At 36.6% G+C, this 23,826-nt stretch overlaps 1 protein-coding gene across 1 annotated transcript in view; it reads left to right on the top strand.

Moving 5' to 3' along the window:
- shank2b (SH3 and multiple ankyrin repeat domains 2b) overlaps positions 1–23,826 on the top strand; it is a 370,640-nt gene that overhangs the window by 193,329 nt on the left and 153,485 nt on the right. The window contains exons 10-11 of the mRNA XM_025008967.2: positions 21,443–21,582; positions 23,610–23,723. Of these exons, the coding sequence (XP_024864735.1) occupies positions 21,443–21,582; positions 23,610–23,723 (254 nt within the window). The remainder of the gene's footprint in view (positions 1–21,442; positions 21,583–23,609; positions 23,724–23,826) is intronic.

Below are 23,826 nucleotides of genomic sequence, written 5' to 3'. Positions count from 1 at the left end.
TTTTTCAGTCTCGGGCGACTGTGTGGTCTACAAGGAGTTGGTGTTTGGCTCCTCTGCTATTTATGCCAATGCCCTTCTGTGCTGTGCTCATGTATTTTTCCATGTGCCTACTTATTTTGTCTGCTATGATGCCTGACATGAGCTTCCATGTTGTAGAGAGACAGGTTATTGGCCGATAGTTGGATGGGACTGAACCCTTTGAGGGTGAATTTGGCAGTCAGAACAGACTTGTGGAAGATTGGTAATGAAAATAGAGAATATCAGAGGACCTAGAGATGAACCTTGAGATACCCCTTTTTCAGTTATCTTAAACTCAGACTGGCTGCCCTGAAAGGAGACACACTGACTTCTAAAATGAAGAAAAGATTGAAAAAATAACAAGGAATCAGTAGAAAGACAAAGAGCATATAATTTGTCTAAAAGTAAGTAGTGATCAAACATGTCAAATGCTTTGGCCAGATCAATAAATACAGCACCTGGAGGAATATTACTATCAGAGACTGACTGTATGTCATTAATAAATTTAAGAAGAGCAGTGATTGTTCAGTGAATTGGCTGAAATCCAGATTCAGGATTTGTACACTTTTCCCAGAGTAAAATTCAAGAACTTTTCAAGCATTTTCAAGGTCAATTTTCAAACTTTTCCAGCACCACTCTTTGAAGATAAAACCATACATTTAAACTCAAGAAGACAGTTTCAATTCACTATCATACAAAATTATTAATTCCTGTTATTTATAATGTCTTGTGATAGTATTCTACATAGCAGGTACAAAGTAAACTAAAATATAACAAAATTTTATGTTTCGAAATGTCTCTCTCAAACACCCTCTATACCTGGTTGGAGAACAAACAGTAATTTAACAAAAAATGTTCCAAATTCAATTGACTAAGTGAGGCTTTGAGACTTTATCAAAAGCAAAATGATCGCTCCCTATTTCTTGCCATTAATATATAAATATCAAATTAAGATTTTCAATTTACCTGTTAGAGTGCTCTGTATTACAAAACTGTGCAGTTAAAAATATCAAGCACCTCTAAGGACTATATACAGAAATCAAGCACTTTCCAAAATTGGAAAACACCTTGTTAAATACAAGCATTTTCAAGGATTTCAAGCACCTGTACAAACCTTCAGATTGGTGTGGAGATAACAGGTTATGCTCATCAAGATGTATAGATAATTGATTAAAAATAAGTTTTTCAAATATTTTTGCTATACTATTAATAATTGAGATAGGTCTATAATTATTTATGTCCGTAGGGTCACCCCTTTATAGATCAGGGTTACTTTAGCACATTTCCATGATGAGGGGTTTTCTCCAGTTTCTAAAGATAAATTAAACACATCAGATAATGAAAATAATCAAATATGAGATGCAAGTTTATAAAAACTTGATCTTGAATGTTAAAATTTCTTCATCTCATTCTTCTTAGATGTGTTTGTTACACCCCTATTAAGTACCTTATCAGCCGTGGCATCAGTCACAGAGCACAGAATATGAAGTAAATTATGGAAGTCTTCATCCAGGCTAGGCTAAAGGCTAGCCAAACAAGGAACTCTTTTATATAATATTTCAGGCTTTAAAACAACTTTTTCTCAAAAAAAAACATAGTGGTGACATCATGACACCATTTCTTTAGTTTGCTGCTGTTTTTTCAACCGAACAACCTCTGTGTTACTACACATATGTATCTGTGCTGAACTTAAATAGACTGTATATATGCCAGTGGTGTTGAGGCTGCAAATGTACTAGTCTGCCAGGATTTGAGTAAACTTTTGACTCATTAAACAACAGGTATACTGATACATTCAGCAGCCTCTCAAGTCTATGCTCAGCACACATACATACATTTGTGTAGTACCTCAAGCATTGTTCAGTTGAGAAAACAGTGACAAACTAAATAATGTGTCATGCAAAGAAAATGTACAGGTTTATTATTACCTACTGCCATTTCTGAGAAAAAGTTGCTTTATAAACCTGAAAAAAAAAAACATTAAAGGTGACCTATTATGCTTCCTTAAACAAGTCAGGATAGGTCTGTGGGCTATACAAAACATGTTCTTTACATTTAATACACAAAATCATTCTCAGATATTAGGATTTCACCTGATCAGTTCTGCCTGTTTGGAGCTCATTTCAGAATGAGAGGTTTTAGGGCTACGTCACTTTTATGCAAATAAGCTGCTGTTGGCCACGCCCTCAGTGTCCCGTTTCAAAACATAAAAACTCACTGAAGGATTAAATGCTGCAGATCTGACGCACATTTATATCATAATTCAAACTCTGAGGATTCTGACTTTGGGACAGGGGCCTTTATCGGTTCCGAACTGACATTTATTGAGTCAAACAGTGGCAATCAGTGGGTCCGAACCCTGACTGGTCAGGACAGCCGCCTGGTAAAGATCAGTTTTATTTATTCTTTTCCATCTTTTCTTCTTTTATTAACATAGTTCTAATGTTAGTTAAGACAAACCTGTCATGACTTTAACAGAGACGTGTTTCTGGGACAGGTCAGCTGTTCAAACTACAACATGGCAATATCACGTGGACATTGCCATCAAAAATAAAATGAAGCCACGCAGCTCTGTTCTCAGTGACTGGAAGAACATGCATGTACACATGTTCTATATTGCAGCCGACAACAGAACATTTTCCTTTTCCAGCAGACATTGTTCAGCAGTAAAACCAGCACAACTAACATGATGGTCTTCTTGTAATGAAGTTGGTGGAGCTCCACTTGGGTTGCTAGGTGAGGGGCTGGGCTCGGCTTGGAGTTGCTAGGTAACAAGAATTGTGACGCAATAATTCCAAGGTTTGTGAAACAGGTCATTTTGCATACACCAGAAAACATTTACTTATTGTCAAAAAACAGCTGGGTGTTTGGTTTTTTTGCGTTTGGACTGTTTCTAGAAGCAGTAGATACCCAAATGGAAGTACAAAACATGCAAAAAGTGACTTTGGCTATTTATATAGCCTAGCCTGGACAAAGACTTCTGCCTCTTTCTCTATATTCTGTAACAGAACATGACTTCACAAATCACTAGACTATTCCTTTAATGTGAATATGAAATGGTGATTAGCTGCTGATCTTCTGTCTCAGCCAACACACAGCATATTTTTCATGTTAAAAACAATCTGTTCTCCCGGGCAGCCTGAATGTGTAATGTTAATTATGTCATTCTTTATAGTAAACCTTTGTTTAGATACACACATCATCAGCAGCATAAATTATTTAATGGTTTAATTATTGTAAATGAGATATTGGAGAACTGAGATGTGATAACAGTTGGGACAAATGAGCCAGAAAAGTGTAATGCAGTTTATCACTTCTGTCGGGTAAAGTGTGATCTGAGTCATAAAGTGAATCTGGTGCATGTAGATGACTTTTTTATGCATTAATGTCAGCAGAGTATAAAATCTGAGACAACTGAAATCCTGTAACTTGTGCTGTTGTCAGATATATGCAGAAAATGTGTAACTAGATTATTTTTAAACCTTGTAAAAAGATTACCCAGTGTGTATTAAATGAAGTGAATATAAAGTCAACACACCCTGTTATTATGGCAAATTTGTTACTTAAACAAGATGAAACTATAATAATTCATTTTGAAACTTGTTCAACTGTAACATATGTTATCTACAATTCAACTAAAAAAAATGTATCTGGCTCAAGGAAAAAAAAATATATATAGACAAAATTAAAGGCCTTGCATTCCTTACAGAAATCCATATCGCCCAACTGCCTTTAATCCCAGTTTTTAGACTGAGATGATCTTATGTTGAAAAATGATGGAGTCAAACCTTGAAAAAAATGTTATATGTGATCTTAATTCTCTAAAAGTCAGGAGAAAATGTTGAGCTCTGATGTAATGAAAGTCAATAAGAGTTTGGGTGTGCATACTCTGCACTCTAAGCATATTTAGGAGAAAACCATAAGTCCAACAGCAATGAGAGACAGTTTGGGTGAAAGAAGACAAAGGTACCTATATTTTGACATAAAAAGTGTCGTTTGTAGGAGTAGGAAGAGTTTGTTTGTAAAAATGGGGGAAGTTTAGACAGCTCAAAAGTTAGAGTTACAAAATCACACTCTAATTGGTACACTCTGTAGTAAAATCTTCTAATACACCAAACTTAAACTGACTGCAGTTGTCTAAAAATCATCAAATGTATCAAAATCCCTGTTTAGTTATGTAAAATCCAACTTTCCATGACCTGTTTAAACTTTGAATAATATTTTTGATGTGAAGTCTGTCTGAGGTATAAAGCTCAAAAGACAGCTGGGTTTTCTCACTTTTTTCAAAATTTTATTGTTATCTTTTGGGAAATTTGTTGAAGTTTTCGCACATTTTGCTTGTGGTTTACGATGTACTGCTCAAAACATGTTTTTTGTAGATTAAGCCCCAACAATGTGAAGGTTTTTCTTTATTGCTTACCTCTAAAGGTAAAGAACAATAATGTTATTGACCATTATGTGGGTGTTTGATTGTCTGTCTGTTAGCAAAATATCTGATGAAACACTAAAATATTTTTAAAGAAACCTTCGCAAAGTAATTATTAGATGTACATGTACAACTGAGAAAATTTTGGAGTCAGTCTAACTTTTGGAATCAGTCTAAGATGTCTGCCACAGCCAATTCACATTAGGAAACACAAAAATTGCTAAAAACTATGGCATTAACTGTTGGTGTCAAACTTGTTTTACTGTTTTCAAAATATCTCATGAAGCACATGACAAATTTGAATGAAACTCTCAAAAAGTAATCAGTGCATATACGGTACGTTTGCAGTTGAATGACTTTTAGAGCCAACCTAATTCAACATGGTTGCAACAGCTAATTAGTCAGCACAAAATGGCTATGACTCAGTCCATTTTATAGATATTGAGCTAAAATTTAATGCGGAAGTAACTGAGAGTCATTGTCAACATATACTTTGACACCACATGATTTTACATGAGATTGTGCATGTTATTTTCAAGGTTTTTGACCAAAAACAATAATTAATTTCTCAGGATAAGATGATCTTAGGTTAAAACTCTAGCATAAAATGTGTTGGGCAATATGCATTCTGTCCAAGAATGTTGGGTCTTTTTCTTGTTTTGGTCTACATTTTTCTAAAGTTGTTGTAGTGAATTAACAGATGAGACAAAAACAAAAAATGAAGAACAAACCAACATAACAGTTCTTTGTGCTTCAGTGTTATTGCTTTGCATCTTAAAAATAGAAACTGATTTTAAATGTAGGTCTGTAACCTGATCACTCCTCGCCTATCAGGGTCACATACTGTATTAGGGACACTCAAAGCCCCGGCTCTGCACAGATTCTTTTGGCCCACTTACAGAAACAATTAGTGACAATTTTCATCATATTCTTTGAAACTTATTTTAAAATTTTAAAGGTTTATGAATTGAGTAAGACAAGGATGAATTTAGACTTGTTCAGACTAAATGAACAGGAACAAATCTGATATCAATGCCAAATTAAAGAAGAATTTAGATTGAAATTAAAATAATTTGAATTTGGAAATTAGGGTAATTCTCAAACTCGCATCAGACCAAATCTTAAGAGCCAAACCAAGTATTTATCAACAACTTTACCACTAAGATAATGTAAACAGTGGTCCTACTTTTACTTTGAAACTGGATTAATGAGGCCTTTTCTCCCAGAAACAGGTTCCGGCAGGCTAAAAACATGTGGAGTGGAAAACGTGTAGCTTTCTAGTGGTCAGCTAAAGTCATCATCTCATCCTGGGGTCACATCGAGTCAGAGGCAGGCTATTCTGATGAACTCAGGGTTAGGATTACAGGAATCAGTACCATCTCTTGCCAGCAAGAAGTCTACACTTCAAGGTTTTGTTTATGTTCTGTAAAATCCAGAGTGAATTAATTCAGTACTGAATCATGAGAGCCTCTCAGAACGGTAAGGGACATCAGGGTAAGTGTTGTTGCTCATGAACGAATTGTTCAAACGAACAAATCTTTTGAGTGAACGAACTGAACCAAATCACTTTATTCACTGATTAGTTCCTTATTTAGTTCAGTTGAGAAAAAATAATAATAAAAAAATAAGAAAGAAATAACAAGAAAAAAAGGGAAAACAAAAAAGACTTAGTTCAGTTGAGTTCAGCGGGAGTGGAACTTCCACATTCTGTGACTCACTCATGGCGTAAATCTAAACGACACAGCGTCGTGTGGCAGGGAGGGACTGTTGCTGACACCTGAGCGAATGTCACTTGAGATTCATTCACTGCAAATAAACTACATGTATCACACAGTGAACAAAACACTGACTCTGACTCTGCCCTGAGCGAGTCTAACCATTTTCTCCTTGCGGGGATTTGCTCTCAGGCTTTTGGCAATGGCATACGTTTATTCAAACTAACTGCTAATGTTGAGTCAAGCTTCATGAAAATAAATGCACACATGCCCCGTCCCCATTCTCTTAACAGACTGAGGGACACATAAAGTAACAGGAGGAGAGAAGACCGAAGAAGAGTGACTGAGTCTCCCAGCGGGACAAGGCGCAGCAGCAGTGAGGTGGGGGGTCCTTAGGTCATAACAATAATGAGCAGAAAAGAAGGACTCTCGTTTATGTTTAGTGAATGTGCTGCTTTCTGCTGTAGTGTTGTGGCACTCACTAACTTCAGCTACACAGAAAGAAGAGTCTGTCAAAGAGGGCAAGGGAGGGTTTCATTCAGTAAACGTACTGCTGTTTTGTTTTGTTCTGTATTCATGTACTGCACGAACAGACCCAGCTCCAGAAGAATTTAACTGGGGGGACTGAGGAATATTTTGGGGGGGCCCATTAAATGGTCATTTAAGTTTATATAAATATATAAATAAATGTTTACGTGATCTTGCAACTGAAATAATCATATCTTGTTTATTAATACAAAACATATAACTTAAACAGTGACATGTAGTCACCAGAAAATGCTGAGAAATTGTGCTCAGGTTTGCATAAACAATTTTTGCATAAATCTTAGAAACTAGCACTGCATTATAATCATTGTGTTTAAAACACATTAACACCAGAAACTTGAAGGCAATTGTACATGAACTTCTCCTGAAGAGAGGTATTAAAAAATAGAGCCTTTTTAACATTTACACTCACTTTTGTTAAACAAACCTGACGTGCAAATAAAGAAAACTCCATCCATCTTAAAAAATTATTGAACTCAATAATCAGATTTTCTGCCTCTCTGTAGTGAAAATGCATTGAACAGGTTCATCTTTTCAGACTCTTGAGTAAGGAATCCCTCATTTTAATCGCCTACAGCACCCTCTGCTGGTTGTCTTGAGTCACTACATTGCATAGGTTCAACTAATTTACATGGCGTTGTAATCTGTCTTGAGGGGGGGCAGATAACTGAATGGGCGGGCCAGCCCACTTGGCCCGCCCTCTGGCACCGGGTCCGTGCATGAATAAACTTAGATTTGGTACTGTACCTCTAGCTTCAGAAACTGGACAATTTCACTCAGTCCCAGAGAAGGATCGAAAATGTTCTCTGTGTGATTTAAATGAAATTGTAAATGAAATGCATTTATATTTTGTCCTTTGTATACGACTCTCAGAAAAGAATTGTTTGGTAAAGTTCTTGATGTTTACCTGGATTTTTTTTTATATGAGTGATGAAGATAAACTACAGTATTTATTTAAATATTGTGTGTTTCAGTTAGCTCGATTTGTTTTTAAAGCTTGGCATCTTCAAAAAAAGAAACTTTTTTGTTTGAAGGATGTTGGTGTTGGTCTCTGTCTGCATCTTTGAAATGTGTTTGTGTGTCTTTTATGGTGTATGGCACAAAAGAAATAAACTAAATTAACTAACTAACAAACTGTGTGAACTGAAGGATTCTGTGAACGAATCATTTTAATGAACTGATTCTAGTGATTCAGTTCACTCAAAAGAGCTGCCATTCCCATCACTAATCAGGGTCACTAGTGTTGTGTTTAAATTTTTTCATGTTTAACTGTGTTTGTATTGGTGTGCAAGGTCAGTCTGTGTATGTGTTGTGGCTTTCTTCTTGCTTTGGTGCCAAAGAAGAAATGGTGTATCAAGGAATTCTCGACCAGATCATGACCTGGCACATTTCAAAAGCAATTTTGTGTGAAAATTGGGGTCCAGATTAGGGTTGTAAAGGAATGAAAAATGTTCTATTAATTTCTGGAAACTTTCCAGAAACCTTTCATGGGAAATTAAGCTGAGGAGTTTTGGAAATATTCCACATTGGAAACCTTCTCTCAATTGATCTGAAACACACTCCAACAAATCCTTCCAGCTATAGACTGTCACTGATTCAGCACTTATTTTTTCTTTCCTTTTTGATGTTCTCAAACATTTTATATGGACACATTCATAAATGTTGGCATATAATCAAAGAAATATGTCTTCTATCTAGTGTTGGCAGGTAGAAACAACGATAGTGTGTTTTGGAATTCAAAAAACCTGTTTATTCATACCACACAGCTGTTGGAATTTATGTCAATACTATACATCAAATATATTTACCCAATACTATTATCAGAGATCATTTCACTTTATGTAATCCACAAGGTCAAATGTGTAACTTTAATAGTCTTTAAAAAAATGTGGCATCAGTAGTCTATGGTTTTAGAAATCTGTGCATGTGATGGAGGAGTGCACAGTGCGTGTAGGAGGCATGTCCTCAACGCCCCTACAGTTAGCTGTGTGCTATCGGCATGTGATCGAGCAAAAGCATAGATATACCCAAGTGTACTTGCATGACATCTGGTTGCTTTAGTCAAGATTATGTTGAAATACATTTCCCCAACACTATATATATATATATATATATATATATATATATATATATACCTACCTATGTGTATATAAACTTCCATCTCGCCCTATTTGTTCCACATAGGCGGTTCTACTTTCACTTTAAGCTTGGTTCTACGCAGTATCTGTTCCTAGGACTGTGCTCTTCTGGACATAGATCTCTGAGGTTGTTCCTGGGATCTGTTGGAGCCTCTCTTCCAGTTTGGGGGTCACAGCACCGAGTGCTCTCATGACCACTGGTACCACTGAGGTCTTGACTTTCCACAGCTATCTATCTATCTGTCTGTCTGTCTGTCTATCACCGCTGCCTTTTTTTGTATCTTGTTGATCACCACAATGTCTAGTTGGTTAGGCATCACCTGTTTGTCAGTCTGGATCTGGAAGTCCCACAGTATCTTAACCCCACCATTCTCCACCACCCTTGGTGGAGTCTCCCCCTTTGACTGTGGGACATTCAGTCCAGAACTTAAGTAAGCCCAGCGAATCAAAAAACAGGTTTTCCATATTTGAGGCAATACGATTCAGTATTTGGTCTTATTCTAAAACCAAATTGTTTTAAACATTAGAGATGCACAAATATCACATTAGTTCTGTTAGGATCGGTTATTTTTTCTTTTTGTTTAGTTCTTTTAGGAAATTTTTTATGTGTTCCTATAGTTCTATTATCACTGTGTTTATTACCTGTGTTTAATATTGTTAGTTCCTGTGTAGTCTTTGTAATTTATTGTGTATTATTCACCTGCCCTCAGTCATTCGTTCTTCAGTGATTTTCCCTTGTCAGCCTGCAACTCCAATCTGCACCTGTCTCTAGTTATTAATCACTCACCTGTTTTCACTTTCATGTCAGCTGTCTTCACATTCAGTCTTGTCCTTCTCCTCATCAGTGGTTCATTGTTGCTGTCATGCACTATCTGGTTCTCCTTGTGTCTCCCTCCTCCTATTCCCTATGAAGTTTTGGTTTGCTGCCTCATCAGCTCCTTGCTTTGTTCTTTATAATAAATCAGTTTACCTTTGAGCACCTCTGTCTGCCTTCATTCTGTGTTTCAGAATGGACAGTTTGTTTCTTACCTTTTTTCAAAAGACAGCCAGCTTGCAGCAGCACAAGTGGAAACAGCAAAAAAAAAAAAGTCACTGTTTTGAAGCATTAGCTAAGTACCTTCCTCAGGAACCCTGTTGGCAGCTGCTGTTCATTAAGCAGGTTTTCAGGCTCATCAGCGTTGGAAGACTTTGATAACCACAGTCAGTTTTGGCCATGGTCACTCTCCATTTCATCCCCTCTCTTTAGAATGATGTAGATTGCTGCACACTAGTTTGCTGCTGGAAGGCTCTCTGGCTTGGCTTCCTGGGTTGATAACTTCTACACTTCTCTCATGCTTTTCAATAATGTCCTTTTCACCACAGTGATGATGATGGAGGCGTTCATTCTCTTGCCAGGGATTGACTGCTATATTGATAACTATGAGTGTTAATTCCTCAAATGGAGCAGGCAGAGCAATAGTCTTCCAAAAGCGCTCATTGAAAAGAGGTGAAATTGTCAGGAAGCCCATGCTCAGACCTGTATATGCTCAGGATCCTCTTCTGCTCAATGAGAGACTGTAGCTGTTTCCCAATCGTATGAGAAAACTCTTTGAACTTGGCATTGTGTTGGTTTATTCAATGTTTTATCAAACTGCTTGTGTTGAAAGTGCTAAATTTCATCCCTCCTCATGACAACTTTGCTGAGTATAATTTGCAGTCTGCTTTATTTCTGTCAACATTGTTCATTTTGAATTATCTCAAGGCTTCTTATTCTGGTGTTTATTTGTGGTTAACAAACAACTTTATGGTTCATTATTGCCACCAACTGGATAAGTGTGTGGATAAGGACAGCCAAGTCAAATACAATTAAAGACTAAAACCTACCTCCACATGGCTGACATTGCTCCTCTCCTACCACCTGACTGCTCAGCTAAGAGGTGAATTACTGTGTTATTGGAACAATTTTATGTGTACTAGCTTGAATATATGTACATGGTTTTGGATTTATATCTTAGAATGATATAGGTATCAGTGCATCCCTATTGAAAAGATCTTATGACACATTTCTTTAGGATCTTGTGTGAACTAGAGTTCTTTCAGGAACTCCCACCCTTCTGCCCAGTAAAGCTCCAGTAAGTCCAGCATTTTCTTCCTTTGTTTCTGCTTTCACTCATTTCTTCTCATTTTACTCCCACCCACATCGCTACCCCCAACCAACACACACACACACGCACACATAATCATGCCCCATCACCCCGCTTCCACCCACACTCATGACAGCATCTCTGTGTCTTTCCCTTTCCCTCACTTGACATGTCATTCTTCAGAACACACCCTCATCTGAGCTACAACACTCACACACATATATATACACAACCACACAGTGACAGCTGTCAGTCACCCTCTAGGCATTATGACAACAGCTTCCCAGCTCGATGTGGTGCAAAATGAGACATGTCCTGTGTCCAGCCAGAGATGTTTGCACCTGGGTCTGTTATGATAAAGACAGGGAGCTGGATTTGATTCAGTGTTAAACAGAGTCAGGTGTTTTTTGTCTTCGCACAACTGGTCTCATAAACATGAACCTTTGTGTTTATTATTACTCTAATATTTTACAGTTCATGTTCATTGATGAGGCTCAAAAATCATTACGTGTGAAGCTGTATCATCTTTTTTTTGCATCCAGAACTTCATTAAGAGATCACAGTTTGAAAAAGTTCAGGGGTAATATTGCAAACCAAATACAATTATACCACATAGTACATTTCCTCTGAGAGTTTGATGAGATTATAAAATTCCCCTGATTTGATTTCATTTGATTTGATTCAGCCATGAAGTAATATGCACATAATGCACGGGTAAATGTCTACATTGCTCTGAACAAGGAAAATACAATTAACCAGGAGAGAAATTCTAAATTAAAAATAGATATTTATAGATTAGATAAAGTAAAATAAAATATCATCAAGCTTGACCAATATGAACAGGAAGAATCTTTATCTGCTTCCTTAACAGAGGAATTTACCCAGTCCTTAGAATTGTGGTTTCATTGCCTTGCTTGAGGACACTTCAGTCAACCTGTGTCAGAATAATAACATATCACATATGCAAAAGTATAATATATATACAATACTATAAACAAAATAAAGGCCTATCATTCTTTCAAGGAATACGTATCACCCAGTGTCTTAAATGTCGGAGTTTCAGGGAATTCTTTGCAATGTCATATTGAAAGATCTCACATTCAGTATGTATTCTCAGAATTTATTTAATTAAACCAGGGACAGTACATTTTAATGAACAAATACACATTATTTGTAAATATACTAGATTATAGGCAAATTCTAGTTTCCATCTGTTTGTCCCTCAGCAGGGCACTATACAAGTGAAGAGTCTCAATATCTGTAAAACTGACTGAGCTTTTTATTATATTCTGACTTAAAAAAGAGAGGGAAGAGGAGGAAAAATGACAGCTGGACAGCTCATGGCATAAAAAAAAATGTTTGTTTTTTTAAAAACTGACTGAGCTTTAGTCATTTTTGTTTTCTAAGGTCAATTAGCTGTGGTGCCATCTTGATTGGGATGGCTCCAAAAGTTTATCAGATGTAGAAGTACATCCAATGATTTTTCCCCCTGAAAGTTACATTAAAATGGATAATGAGATACTTTGATAACAGACACAGAGCTGATTCTAAATAGTTATTTTTAAGGAAAAAAAAGGATCTTGCATTATCTGTTAGAGATCAGTCTTGGCTCCTACCATTCCAGCTCAACATCTGTAAATTTGACTGAGTCAGGGTTAGGGTTAGGGTTTTGTTTTTGTTAACTGTCATAACAAACAAAAAAATAAACAGGAAAATAATGTCTAAAGCACAGAGATTAACTTTTCAAGTATCACAATTCAAGATGGCAGCCACAGTTAATCAACCTCAACAAACACAACAAAGGCTATAACTATCAGAGTTACACAGAATATCAATAATGGAACAGTATGGAGTAAACTGACTCTGGAGACAAATATACAAAAAGTGATTTATTTACAGCAAAGGTGATCGTGGTTCTGGATATGTTAAGGAGAGGAGCGGGTGAATATGGGCGATAAGCTGATTGTAGGTTCAGGTTTTTTCAGGTGTTTAGAGGACTTACAGTTTCCAAAGTAAAGCGGAGCATGGAGTGGAGGGCAAGGGTCCAGTGGCGTTGGTACCAGTGTGTTCCAGAACAGAAGGTGAGTAGGTGTGACTAGAGGCAAACAGGCTGCAGCAGCGTGGATCAGGTGAGTGAGCTCTTTACTGGGGAAACACACGGGGTCAGCTGACAGGACTTCAGGTAGGTATCAGGACTTTCAGGGCACAGAAAGAACAACGGATAACTAAAACTCTTGCTAACAGGGTAACCAAGCAGCTGAGACAAGTACTGGAAGATGCGTGTTGCTCCAGGAAAGGCCAGGTAGTCAGTGCCACCTTAAAAACCCTCAGATCTCATCAGGGGAAGGAGCTGCAGCTGTGCCCAATCAGTAGCTGGTCAGCCAGGAAGGAAAACAGGAGAGCACACACATACCAATTGCCACAATAACTCAAACAATTTTACAAATATTGGACTACAGTTCCGAGAGTCATACCCAGCACATAGTTCTAGCACTAACAGTTGACAAAAGGCAAGGTGGTGGGTGATAAGCATGCGTTCAAGGCCTTAGCATTGTCTATTTTTCTTTCAGTTTTTCCTTTCGTGGAGGGCTATTGTTTGTTTTTGTTTTTTTAAAAAAAGGTAAAGTATAGTGTCTGGCTTTTGTTTCTTTTTCTTCTTGTCCCAAACTGAAACCAGATGACTTGAACCATAGTTTATCAGTTTCATTCCTAAATAAAGTGAATTGTTTTTGACAGTTTCAAATTAGGACAAATATTAAAGTGGAGTTCATATAAATTTTAGTTTTCTTTCCACGTAGTCAAAATTGTTCTTTTTATTTTTAAAGAATGCAGTTTTAGTAGCATACAGTATATTACATTTGTTTCTGTCTAAAGTGATAACAAATAGATTTTTTTTTAAATCTGCAGTAATAATTTTTATTAAATAAATAGAAAGACATATGATTTAATGGACAGTGATTTTCTTTTCCTAGCCTGGTCTCAGGTGATCATCTATTAATAACTCAAATTATGCTCAGCTGCTTTTAATCAACTCTGTATAATTAGCACCTCAAAGCCAAAATAAAAAAGCTGGAACTTCTCCAGATCAGCTGGTACCTGCTGATCTTTTAGAATAAATGTTCAACCTAAAGTAGCTTGGAGGAAGGTTTTTCCCCTGACGAGCACTAACTCATAACAGGATGGAGATGTTCTTACTTCTGTACATAAAAAGAACATTTTAGCAGCTGTGGAAAACTGGAATTATTATTTATGAGTTATAATTTACATTAGATTCCTGTTGTTATCACCGCAACTAGTTGTAAAATTTAGTAGAAAAAGACGCTGTAAAGTTTAATCAAACTACATCAAAAATCATGTTCTGAGATGTTTGATGCAGTTTATTAGCAGGTGTGGAACAATATACAGCGGAAAGTAGGAGGAAATGTTTAAAATCAAAGGCCTAGCATTCCTTGAAAGAATGCAGATCACCTACCACCTTTCATGTGAGTGTTTTAAACTGATAATCCTATGTTGAAAAAGGACATTTTTAGTTATAGTCAGTTTGGTGAAACGTTCAAAATAGGATTATTTGCAATCTCTTGCATTATTGCAATATCTCACATAATATGTTCATACTTGGAGTATGTAATGTGAATAATTCTGAGCTACCACCACACTAAATTTTAGACGAAATTCTGGAAAGTCCACTAGGGTTTGTTCATTTTTTATGTGTAGAGTAAAGGTAACTGTGGCAGCTAACTTGAATTGGGTCAACTTAAATTTCAATTAGTTGTAGATGGTTATCCCATGACTACTTTCTGAGAGTTTTATTGAAAGTTATTCAGTGGTTTATGAGATATTTTTTATAACAGAGTTGATTCCAGTAGTTAGTAGCAAAATTCTAAACAGATCTTGCAAGATCAGTCAGGGCTCAGTGCAAAAGTTGGGTATTAGTCTTTTTACATCAATATTAATGAAACTGAATGACTCATAGCCATGTGCTGGCAATAGTCACTTTGCTGTGGCAGCCATCTTGAACTGTGTTCACTCCAAAAGTTGTTGCTGTCAACCCAGTTATTACTTTCTAAAAATTTCATTGAACTTTATTCATTGATTCATGGAATAATTTGCTAACCACACAGACAGACCAAAACCATTTTTGCCTTCAACTTTCATAGGTGGACAATAAAAAGAATATCAGAAAAGTCTGTTGTGAAGGCAAATATAAAGAATTTTACTGATCTGTAAACATTTTGTCTTAAACCACTTATTTCAATTCAGTTTATTAAAATAGCGCTGATTCACAATAAAAGTCATCTCTTGGCAGTGTACAAAAACATTTGCATATGTTTTAAAATGCAAATTAGTAAACGTTATCTATCTAAGGAAGCCAGCAGACTGTGTTGAATCACTGTTTCCCATCCTGAGCAGCACATTGGCAACAGTGGAAAGGAAAAACACAATTTTAACAGTAAGAAACCTCCAGCAGAACCAGAGCTTAGTCTTCAAAGTAGACAGGGTGTCAGCCTCATGAACATAAACTGGAAATTGGTTCCACAAGAGAGGAGCCTGATAACTGAAAATTCTGCCTCCCATTTTACTTTTGGAAATTCTAAGAACCACAAGTAAGCCTGCAATTTGATATCAAAATGTTCTGTTTGCAAAATATGGAACAAGATCTTTAACATAAGATGAAGCTTGATTGTTGAGAGTTTTGTATGTTAAAAGTAAGATTTTAAATTATTTTCTGAATTTGACAGGAAGTCAGTGGAGAGAAGCTAAAACTGGAGAAATATGATCTCTCCTCCTAACTCTCCTCAGAACTCGAGCAGCAGCATTTTGGATTAACTGGAGTCTTTTTAAAGAGTTTTTGGACACCCAGATGATAAAAATGTGCAATAGTCCAGCCGAGAAGTGATAAATGCATGAACCAGTTTTTCTGCATCATTTTGGGACAAGATGTTTCTAATTTTAGTGATATTACGCAGGTGGAGAAAGGCAGTCCTGGTATCTTTAATGTGGAGGTTAAATGACACATTCTTATCAAAAATTACACACAGGTTCTTTACATTAGAACTGGAGGCCAAATAATGTCATCTAGAGAAAGTGAAAGGCTGCAAAGTTTGTTCCTAAGATGCTCAGGTCCAAAAACTACAACCTCTGAATTTAAAAGTATAAAATTAAGAGTCTAATAATGAAGGATATACAGTATGTGCATAAAGGGGAAAGTAGACTGTTTGCTTTTTGATTAAACCATTTATTTTTAACCCATCTGCCTATGCTGATGTCCTTTGATATACTCGCTGGAGGGATTATGTATCCTCTCTGGCCTGGGAACACCTTGGGATCACCTGGAGAGTGTCTCTAGGAAAAGGGATGTCTGGGCTCCCTCCTCGGCCTGTTTCCTCCGTGACCCGACCACAGATAAGTGGTAGAAGATGAATGGATGTTGACCAAACAAAACAACTAAAATCAGGAGAAAAACGTCCTGTCTTTAACCCTCCCATGGCCTTTGGGTCAAATGGACCCAATTAGAACAGATAAATTACATAATCCACACATCTGCATCTTTTCTTTTTCAAACGAGGAGAAGCAGCTTTCAGTTTCTATGCACCACAAATTTGGAACAAACTTCCAGAAAACTGTAAAACAGCTGAAACACTGGGTGCCTTTAAATCTCAACTTAAAACCCACCTGTTTAGAGTTGCTTATGGCTAAATTAGGCTTAGAGTGCGGGTTTTTGCTCTTTCTTACTGTTTATTCATTGTCACGTGCTGTTTTTATTTTGTTTTTTAATTATGTAAAGCACCTTGAAATGCCTTGCTGCTGAAATGTGCTATACAAATAAAATTTGATTGATTGATTGATTGATTTTTTGTTTTTTCCTTTTTTTGAGGGTGGATGTGAATGTGATTGTTTCTTAAAATACATAAGATTCTTTTATTTGATCTCAACTTAAAATTAAGTTTTTGTTTAATTAGCTCCCACCACCAAATGGCAAAAGCGTGCAATAATGTTTTTGCCAGTGTTTGTGTGTGTGTTCTGTTTTGCAAAATATGTCATAAATAACTGGATAAATTCACTGCATCTCTGGATGTACATCTACCACTGATTTACTTTTGGACTCAATGCAATTCAAGATGGTCACCATACCCTACAAACCTTGAAATATGCAAAAAGACCTATAACTCAGTTAGTTTTACAATTATTGACCTACAATTTTGTTTGTTAGTAGCTTAGAATGATCTCCAACGGATTTTCCAAGTTCTACATAACAAAAAGAGAATCTTTTTACATACTGCATGGCAAGTTCTACTTTCTAAATTTCTTTTAGCTCCTGCCCAAACTTGAAAAGGCTTGCTTCATTCTAAAGTAGTGTTTCTCAAACTTGAAATCAATGAAAAATGAAATCAATACACAAAGCAAATTGCAAATAGTGAATGCTAATATGTCTAAAACCCAAACTGTTGAGATACATACTTCACCAAACAAACAATCATTAAATCTACCTTAGTTTTACTGAAATAAACATGAATCATATAAAATTTAAGTAATACTGTCCATGTCCTACCAGTAGTGTCTTTGATAGAAGTTTTAGCTAAAGTTCTTTGTCTGAAGAAAAAAACTATGTGAAACACAAGTTAGCAGGAATACTTGTGGTGTGAGCTACTAAGATTAAACTGGGAAAGAAATAGCAGCATTTGGTTCTGAGTAGGGCACACTCCAGATGGGTGGACAGTCAGAATTTCTGGTTTGACTTGACATTGCTTAAACCACAAACAAGACCTTAGAGCAGGATGGTGCTCCATGACAGCCTGTCAATTCAGTCATTACACCCTAAATACTCTGATACCTACCTCACTGTGGTTTATTAAACTATTCCTGGCCACTCAGAGTGCACAGCTGCAGCTTTATCCATGGCTTTCCCTTGGAAACTGTGTGAGCAGTCCCAGTAGGTGCTGAATGGGGTCAGCTCTCTGAACGCTCACAATGATTTGAGGAGGAGTGCAGTCTGCAGGACAAGGTGACCCACTTGCTTGGAAAAAACCTTTTCCTATCTCTCCTTCCGTCCTTTTCTCTGACACTCCATTTCCTTGCCTTTTTAATTTCCTAGTTATTGCATGCATCATGTGTGTTTAATAGTCTATAATGCAATTGAAATTGATGTTTGTTTGTACAGTAAGCAAAAATATCTCATGGACCACAACATGAATTTGAATTAAACTCCTGGAAATTAATCATTTGATGAACATCTACAGCTGATTGGAGTCAACCCCATTCAAGATGTCTGCTACTTTATCAAACACAAAAATGGTTATAACTCAGCCAATTTACAGCTATTGACCTAAAATTTGGTGGTAGCAGCTGAGAGTCAGGCACAGCACATACACTGAGCATGAACTGGTTGTACAAATAGTATGTTTTTAAAACTTTGCCATTAACTTTTAAAGTAAACTGTATCTGTCCGTTTGTAAAATATCAGATGAAACACTGGACCAATTTTAATTAAATTTTCAGAAATTAATTACTGGTTGTAAATTTATAACTAATTACATTTAATAGTCAACTCAATTCAAGATAGTTGCCAAAGCCAACTGACCTCAGGAAACCTAAAATTGGCTATAACTCAGCTAATTTGACATATTTTGAACTAAAATTTGGTGTGGCAGTAGTTGATCATCATTACCAACAAATACTTTGAGCACAATACAATGTGCTATATTTTTGCTTTCAAACTGTTGTTCTCAACCCTGTCTGTCTGTTAGCAAAATAAATAAACCACTGAATGATTATAAATGCAAATTTTGATCCCATATTTACATATCATAAAATAATGTAATCCTAGTTACTTTTTTTACTTTGATTCCAAAGCTCCATGACTGGCTGCAGCCAGGCTTGTGCAGGCTTGACCAAAAACAGGACCTCTTTGAAGCATACCAGATGCAGTGGGGGTGGGGTGAGGGTGGACTATCTTTGCAAAAGTCCAGACTGGAAATTTTCAGACTGGTCAAAAACTCAATTTGGGCATCCTAAGGGTATAAAATGTCCCATTCTTCAAATTTGCCATGAAATAAAAATAAAAACAATAATATTAATAATAATAAATGTATTTTTTTAACTTAATTGTGATGATCTGTAAAGGCCCTTAACCTCCTGAGACCCAAGTTTTTGTGTGGTGTGAATTTTTCCAATGCAATAACCTCATATGAGGATGCAGGGTGTAAGGAGGTTAAGGACCTTAAAAAGCTTTGAATAAAATCAAAACAGTTGTGGATTTTAATGGTGTTTGTTTCCATGTCTCCTAGTGTTGTTACAAGGTTTAACCACAGAGTGGCTCTGTTTTATCACATTAGATTTCCTGTTCGAATGTCTCAGCTCTGTGGATGAATGAGGATGTTTTAGTCTGACTTAGAAACATCTTTAACACTCTGATCCAGCTGTAGAATGATTTGCCAGGTTGATATTTTTGTCTTTTGTTTTCAAAACCAAATCCTGTGTGTACAGTCCGGTGTTTGAATGTTGCAGCATCTCTTTGTGTCAGAACCAGCTGTATTCTGAGTGATTTACCACAGCAGGATATGAGTCTGCCTCGTCTTTGTGGAACATGTTTGTCTACTGCAGAGGATAGATGAAAAAAAACACCAAAATTACTCCAAATCCTTATTTTTGGACTTTTAACACTTAGCGGTTTTTCCTTTTAGGAGTTTTATGTTACAGTAAACTCTATTCCTGATCTCTTGTATCCAGCAGAGTCTTTGCAATAACACCACAACTTTTAAATATGACAAGGTTTTTTATTTATTCATGTCTTTAAGTGATAGTTCAGATTTTTTCAAGTGGGGTTCTGTGGAAGGGTTATGAATAAATAAATTGCCTGTTGTAGATAGTTTTTTTGAATTACCTCAGTTTAGAAAAACAAAGTTTAGTTCTGACAGTATCGACAAGCTAACAGCTAGTCCAGCAGCGGGTCGCTGCCATCTTAACATTCATTTTGTTCTATTCAGTTTATTTTTATAGTGCCAATTCACAACAAATGTCATCTTGGGGCACTGTATAAAAAAAACAAGTTCAAATCATAAAACCATTTCAGATCCAGATTCAAATCTAACTACAGTCAATTCAGTCCAATTTTAATACAGTGCATTTCCATATAGCACATTATGAAACGTCAAATAACAGAAGTTCTCTAAGGAAGCCAGCAGAATCTTCGCTTTGTTGCAATCCCCTGTCCTAAGCAACATGTTGGCAACCATGCAAGGAAAAGAAAGGAACAATTCCTATTTTAACAGGAAGAGACCTCCAGCAGAACCAAAAGCATAAGGACAAACAGCCATCTGCCTCTGCCAGGTGGGGTTTGGACAGAAAAGAAATGCAGACACACACAGAAGGATTGGTCCAGGTATAGTTTATATGGAAAGAAACACAAAGAAAAACACAGCTTAATGACTCCAATTTATGCATGTATAAACATGGAGAGTGGAGAGAGTAAAAACAGCAAAAACAGCATCAGCGTGAGGAAATGTGGTCAGTTTGCCCTCCATCAGTCTAAGTCTATAACTTCATAACTTAGGGATAGCTCAGGAAACCTAAGCCAACCAGAACTACAGAATTTGGTGCCTATCTCCAGCAGTCACTGTGTGAGAGGCGGGGGACACTCTGGAGTAAAGAGTGTTAGCTTCATGGACAGAAACTGTAAATGGAGGAGAGGAACTTGATAACTGAAAGCTTTGCCTCCCTGTCTACTTTTGGCAACTCTAGGAACCACAATTAAACCTGCAATATGCTGCTTCTAGTGCTTTCAAATAATCACAGAGTTCTATGTAAATAATTGTGTAATGCAAAACTGTTGATGATGTAAAGTTTTATATTATAGAGTTTACATGAACCACTACAAAACCTTTTGATTACAATAATAATATAACCTGGGGCTTACTGGGTATGTATTCAGTACGCCCTGGATTATATTGTTATTGCCAACCATTTTTGAGACTAGAGGTGTTTTAAGATGGCAGCAGTCCACTTTGTGTCCTAAGCTTGTAAATCTTGTCAGAATTAAACTCTATTTCTCCAAATTGACATTGTCCAAAGAGGTACCTACTACAGGTAAGACATTAATTCTTCATAATGTGTCTACAGAAGCCCATTACCCTTTTAGTTCTTTGCAAAACTTATACCAGCCACTGGGTAAGCTGGTCACATTCCATCTTCAACTTCCAGGTCAACATCAAATATCTATGCTTGATCAACACTCACACAATTAATAGCTAGAAACCGTAAATAAGAAAAACAGGTGTAAATTGAACATATAAAATATCATGGGTCAGAAAGTCAATGATATAAGGATGCAGACTCTCAGGAGATTATGTGGGCAGTGACCACTCATGAGCCCTTCTCGTCTCAGACCATTATTAAAATTTTACCAGCATCACTTTGAACTGTAGCCTGTTCTGTTTATTAAATTGACCATGACTATCTTTTTCCCCTCTCTACTGTTAGTCCCAGTGGCCACAGTGCGGCAGTGGGTACCAGAAGGAAACTGTACAGTGCCGTTCCAGGAAGACATTTTGTGGTGGTTCGTCCTTACACTGTCCAGGAAGAGGGAGAGATTAACCTCTACAAAGGAGACAGGGTCAAAGGTGAGTCAAATAATATCCACTAGATCACTTACTTGTTTATCATTTGAAATGGGGGAAGGGTGTCTTTTTCTAAAGCATGACATTTAAATAGTTTTAAAAAATTATTTTATATCAGACTCAACAATCACAAAAATACTCATAAACATTTAAAAGTGTTTGATACTCTTGTATCAGTTCAACATGTCACCATTAGGGGTAACCACTCTGAGGGGAAGCTGTATAGCAAACTAGCCACTTCCTCTTGGCAGATGCAGTCAGAGCCTATTAATATATACCTGAGCATCCACTGGTTCGTTCTTCATTTTTGCCAACTAGGGCCTCAATGTACAATTTTTTATAAAAACATAAATGTTTTGTTTGTCTGTAGCATTTAGACACTATCTCACTGAGCTGTGACTGTTGGAAGACTAGAAAGGGACTCAAAACTGTGAAAAAAAATATGTAAATTTTTTGTTGCAGTCCCATTGAATTCTGGGTGTTTTCAACCAAGTGACCTTAAAACCGTGGTTGAATTGGAAATAGCTACTTTTAAAAAAAATCATGGTCTATTTTTGTGTTCATGGCTTGCAAATGTTCACTCTTGGCCTTGAACATTATTTCATTAACCACCTCAACTTGTTTTGTACCCACCTTGGCATCTGCACATTTATGATTTAATCTGCTGGAGCAGACTTTAGAAATGAAGACAGGCAAATTTGGACCTGTTTTTAAATTATTATTTGTTATCAGCGTGGTTTTGAAACCCAAACATTTACATGTAACATTTTTTTTGTCAGAGCACAGTTCCTGTGCAGGTGTCAAAATACAGCTCTAGTGATTTGGAGATGGGTTGGAGACGGCCTCAGCAACTTTGTGACTTTGTGAGAAAATTTGTCGCACCAATTATTCTGAACATGTTCAAAACTCAAGCAACGGGACTGCATGCCTCAGCAACTGATACAAGGAAGTTGAAAAACCTGTGAAAGTCACAAGACATTCGGGAGACATCCTTATAAATACCATTTGCCAACTAGTTGCAGCCCAGTCAGATAGGGCCTTTAGCAAAATATCTTATGGACTACTGAGCAGATTTTAATGAAACTCACAGGAACTAATTATTGGATTACATCTACAACTCAATAACTGTTGGAGTGCCACATATGAAGGCAGTTACAGCTAAGCAGATTTAGCTAATACAAAAAGGGCAATAATTTACCAATTTTACATAAATTAAGCTAAAAACCTGCTGTGGTAGCAGCTGAAAGTCATTTCCAATACATACTCTGAGCCTAACAGATCATGCAAAATCTAGCAATATTCCATGGGTTTGTGCCAAATGTCATCTACATTGTTTGACCAAAACAGCTACAGCTTAGTTTAAATCTCTGGCATGAAAGGTAGTGGACGATATCCATTTATTCAAGGAATGCTTGGCCTTTATTTAATCTAATAAAACACTATTTTTTATTACAATGAAAACATCATGTAGTTATTTGAGCTTTGCTTATTTTCTCTCCATGTAATTGCTGTTTTACTATTACATACTCAAACTTTTGAATTTTTAAACTCATCATTTTAGACTATGTAAAATCAGATCAGTTTACGTAATAAAACTGTTTTGAAAAAAAAAAACAAGAAATGTAAATTTAAAGATTTTTTTTATTGCAATATTTGCTCCTGGATATGAAATATACTAAAATAACAGTTTTAGATTTTATATGTCTGACCTTTATAAGTGCAAATCTTTAACATTAGGAAAAAGGGAAAATGAGTTTATGGTCTTACATTAACTTGAGCCAAAAATATCCTCTACAGAGAAACTTTTTGTCAGATTATTAACTTTTTTCCTTCAGATTGAAGTTAAGTTTGTCTGTAAAATTTATAAACTTAAATTGACCAAGAATTCATCTCATTCTTCCTCTGTATTTTTGTGGATCATTTTGTTAGTCTTTAAGTAAAACTAATGTAGGTTTGTTTTTGCTTGTTTGTTTGTTTGATTGTTTTTCACATCGATGCCTGCCTCTCTGCCCTCCTGCCTCTCAATCAAGTTCTGAGCATTGGGGAGGGAGGGTTCTGGGAAGGCAGCACCCGCGGCCAGGTGGGCTGGTTTCCAGCTGAATGCGTGGAAGAGATTCCAGCCAAGGCCATCGAGGAGAGGAGCTGTGAGTACAGTCACCAGGGGGAGGGTGGAGGTGCAGGTCAAGTTTTTTAGATGGGACATTTTGTTATGTAGGACAAGGAGGTTAGATGTTGCCATTATCCTGT

This window comes from Kryptolebias marmoratus, linkage group LG15, assembly GCF_001649575.2.
Source record: "Kryptolebias marmoratus isolate JLee-2015 linkage group LG15, ASM164957v2, whole genome shotgun sequence".
NCBI lineage: Eukaryota > Metazoa > Chordata > Actinopteri > Cyprinodontiformes > Rivulidae > Kryptolebias > Kryptolebias marmoratus.
Note: the sequence above shows the minus strand (reverse complement) of the source record. Positions and strands in the feature narration are given on the sequence as shown.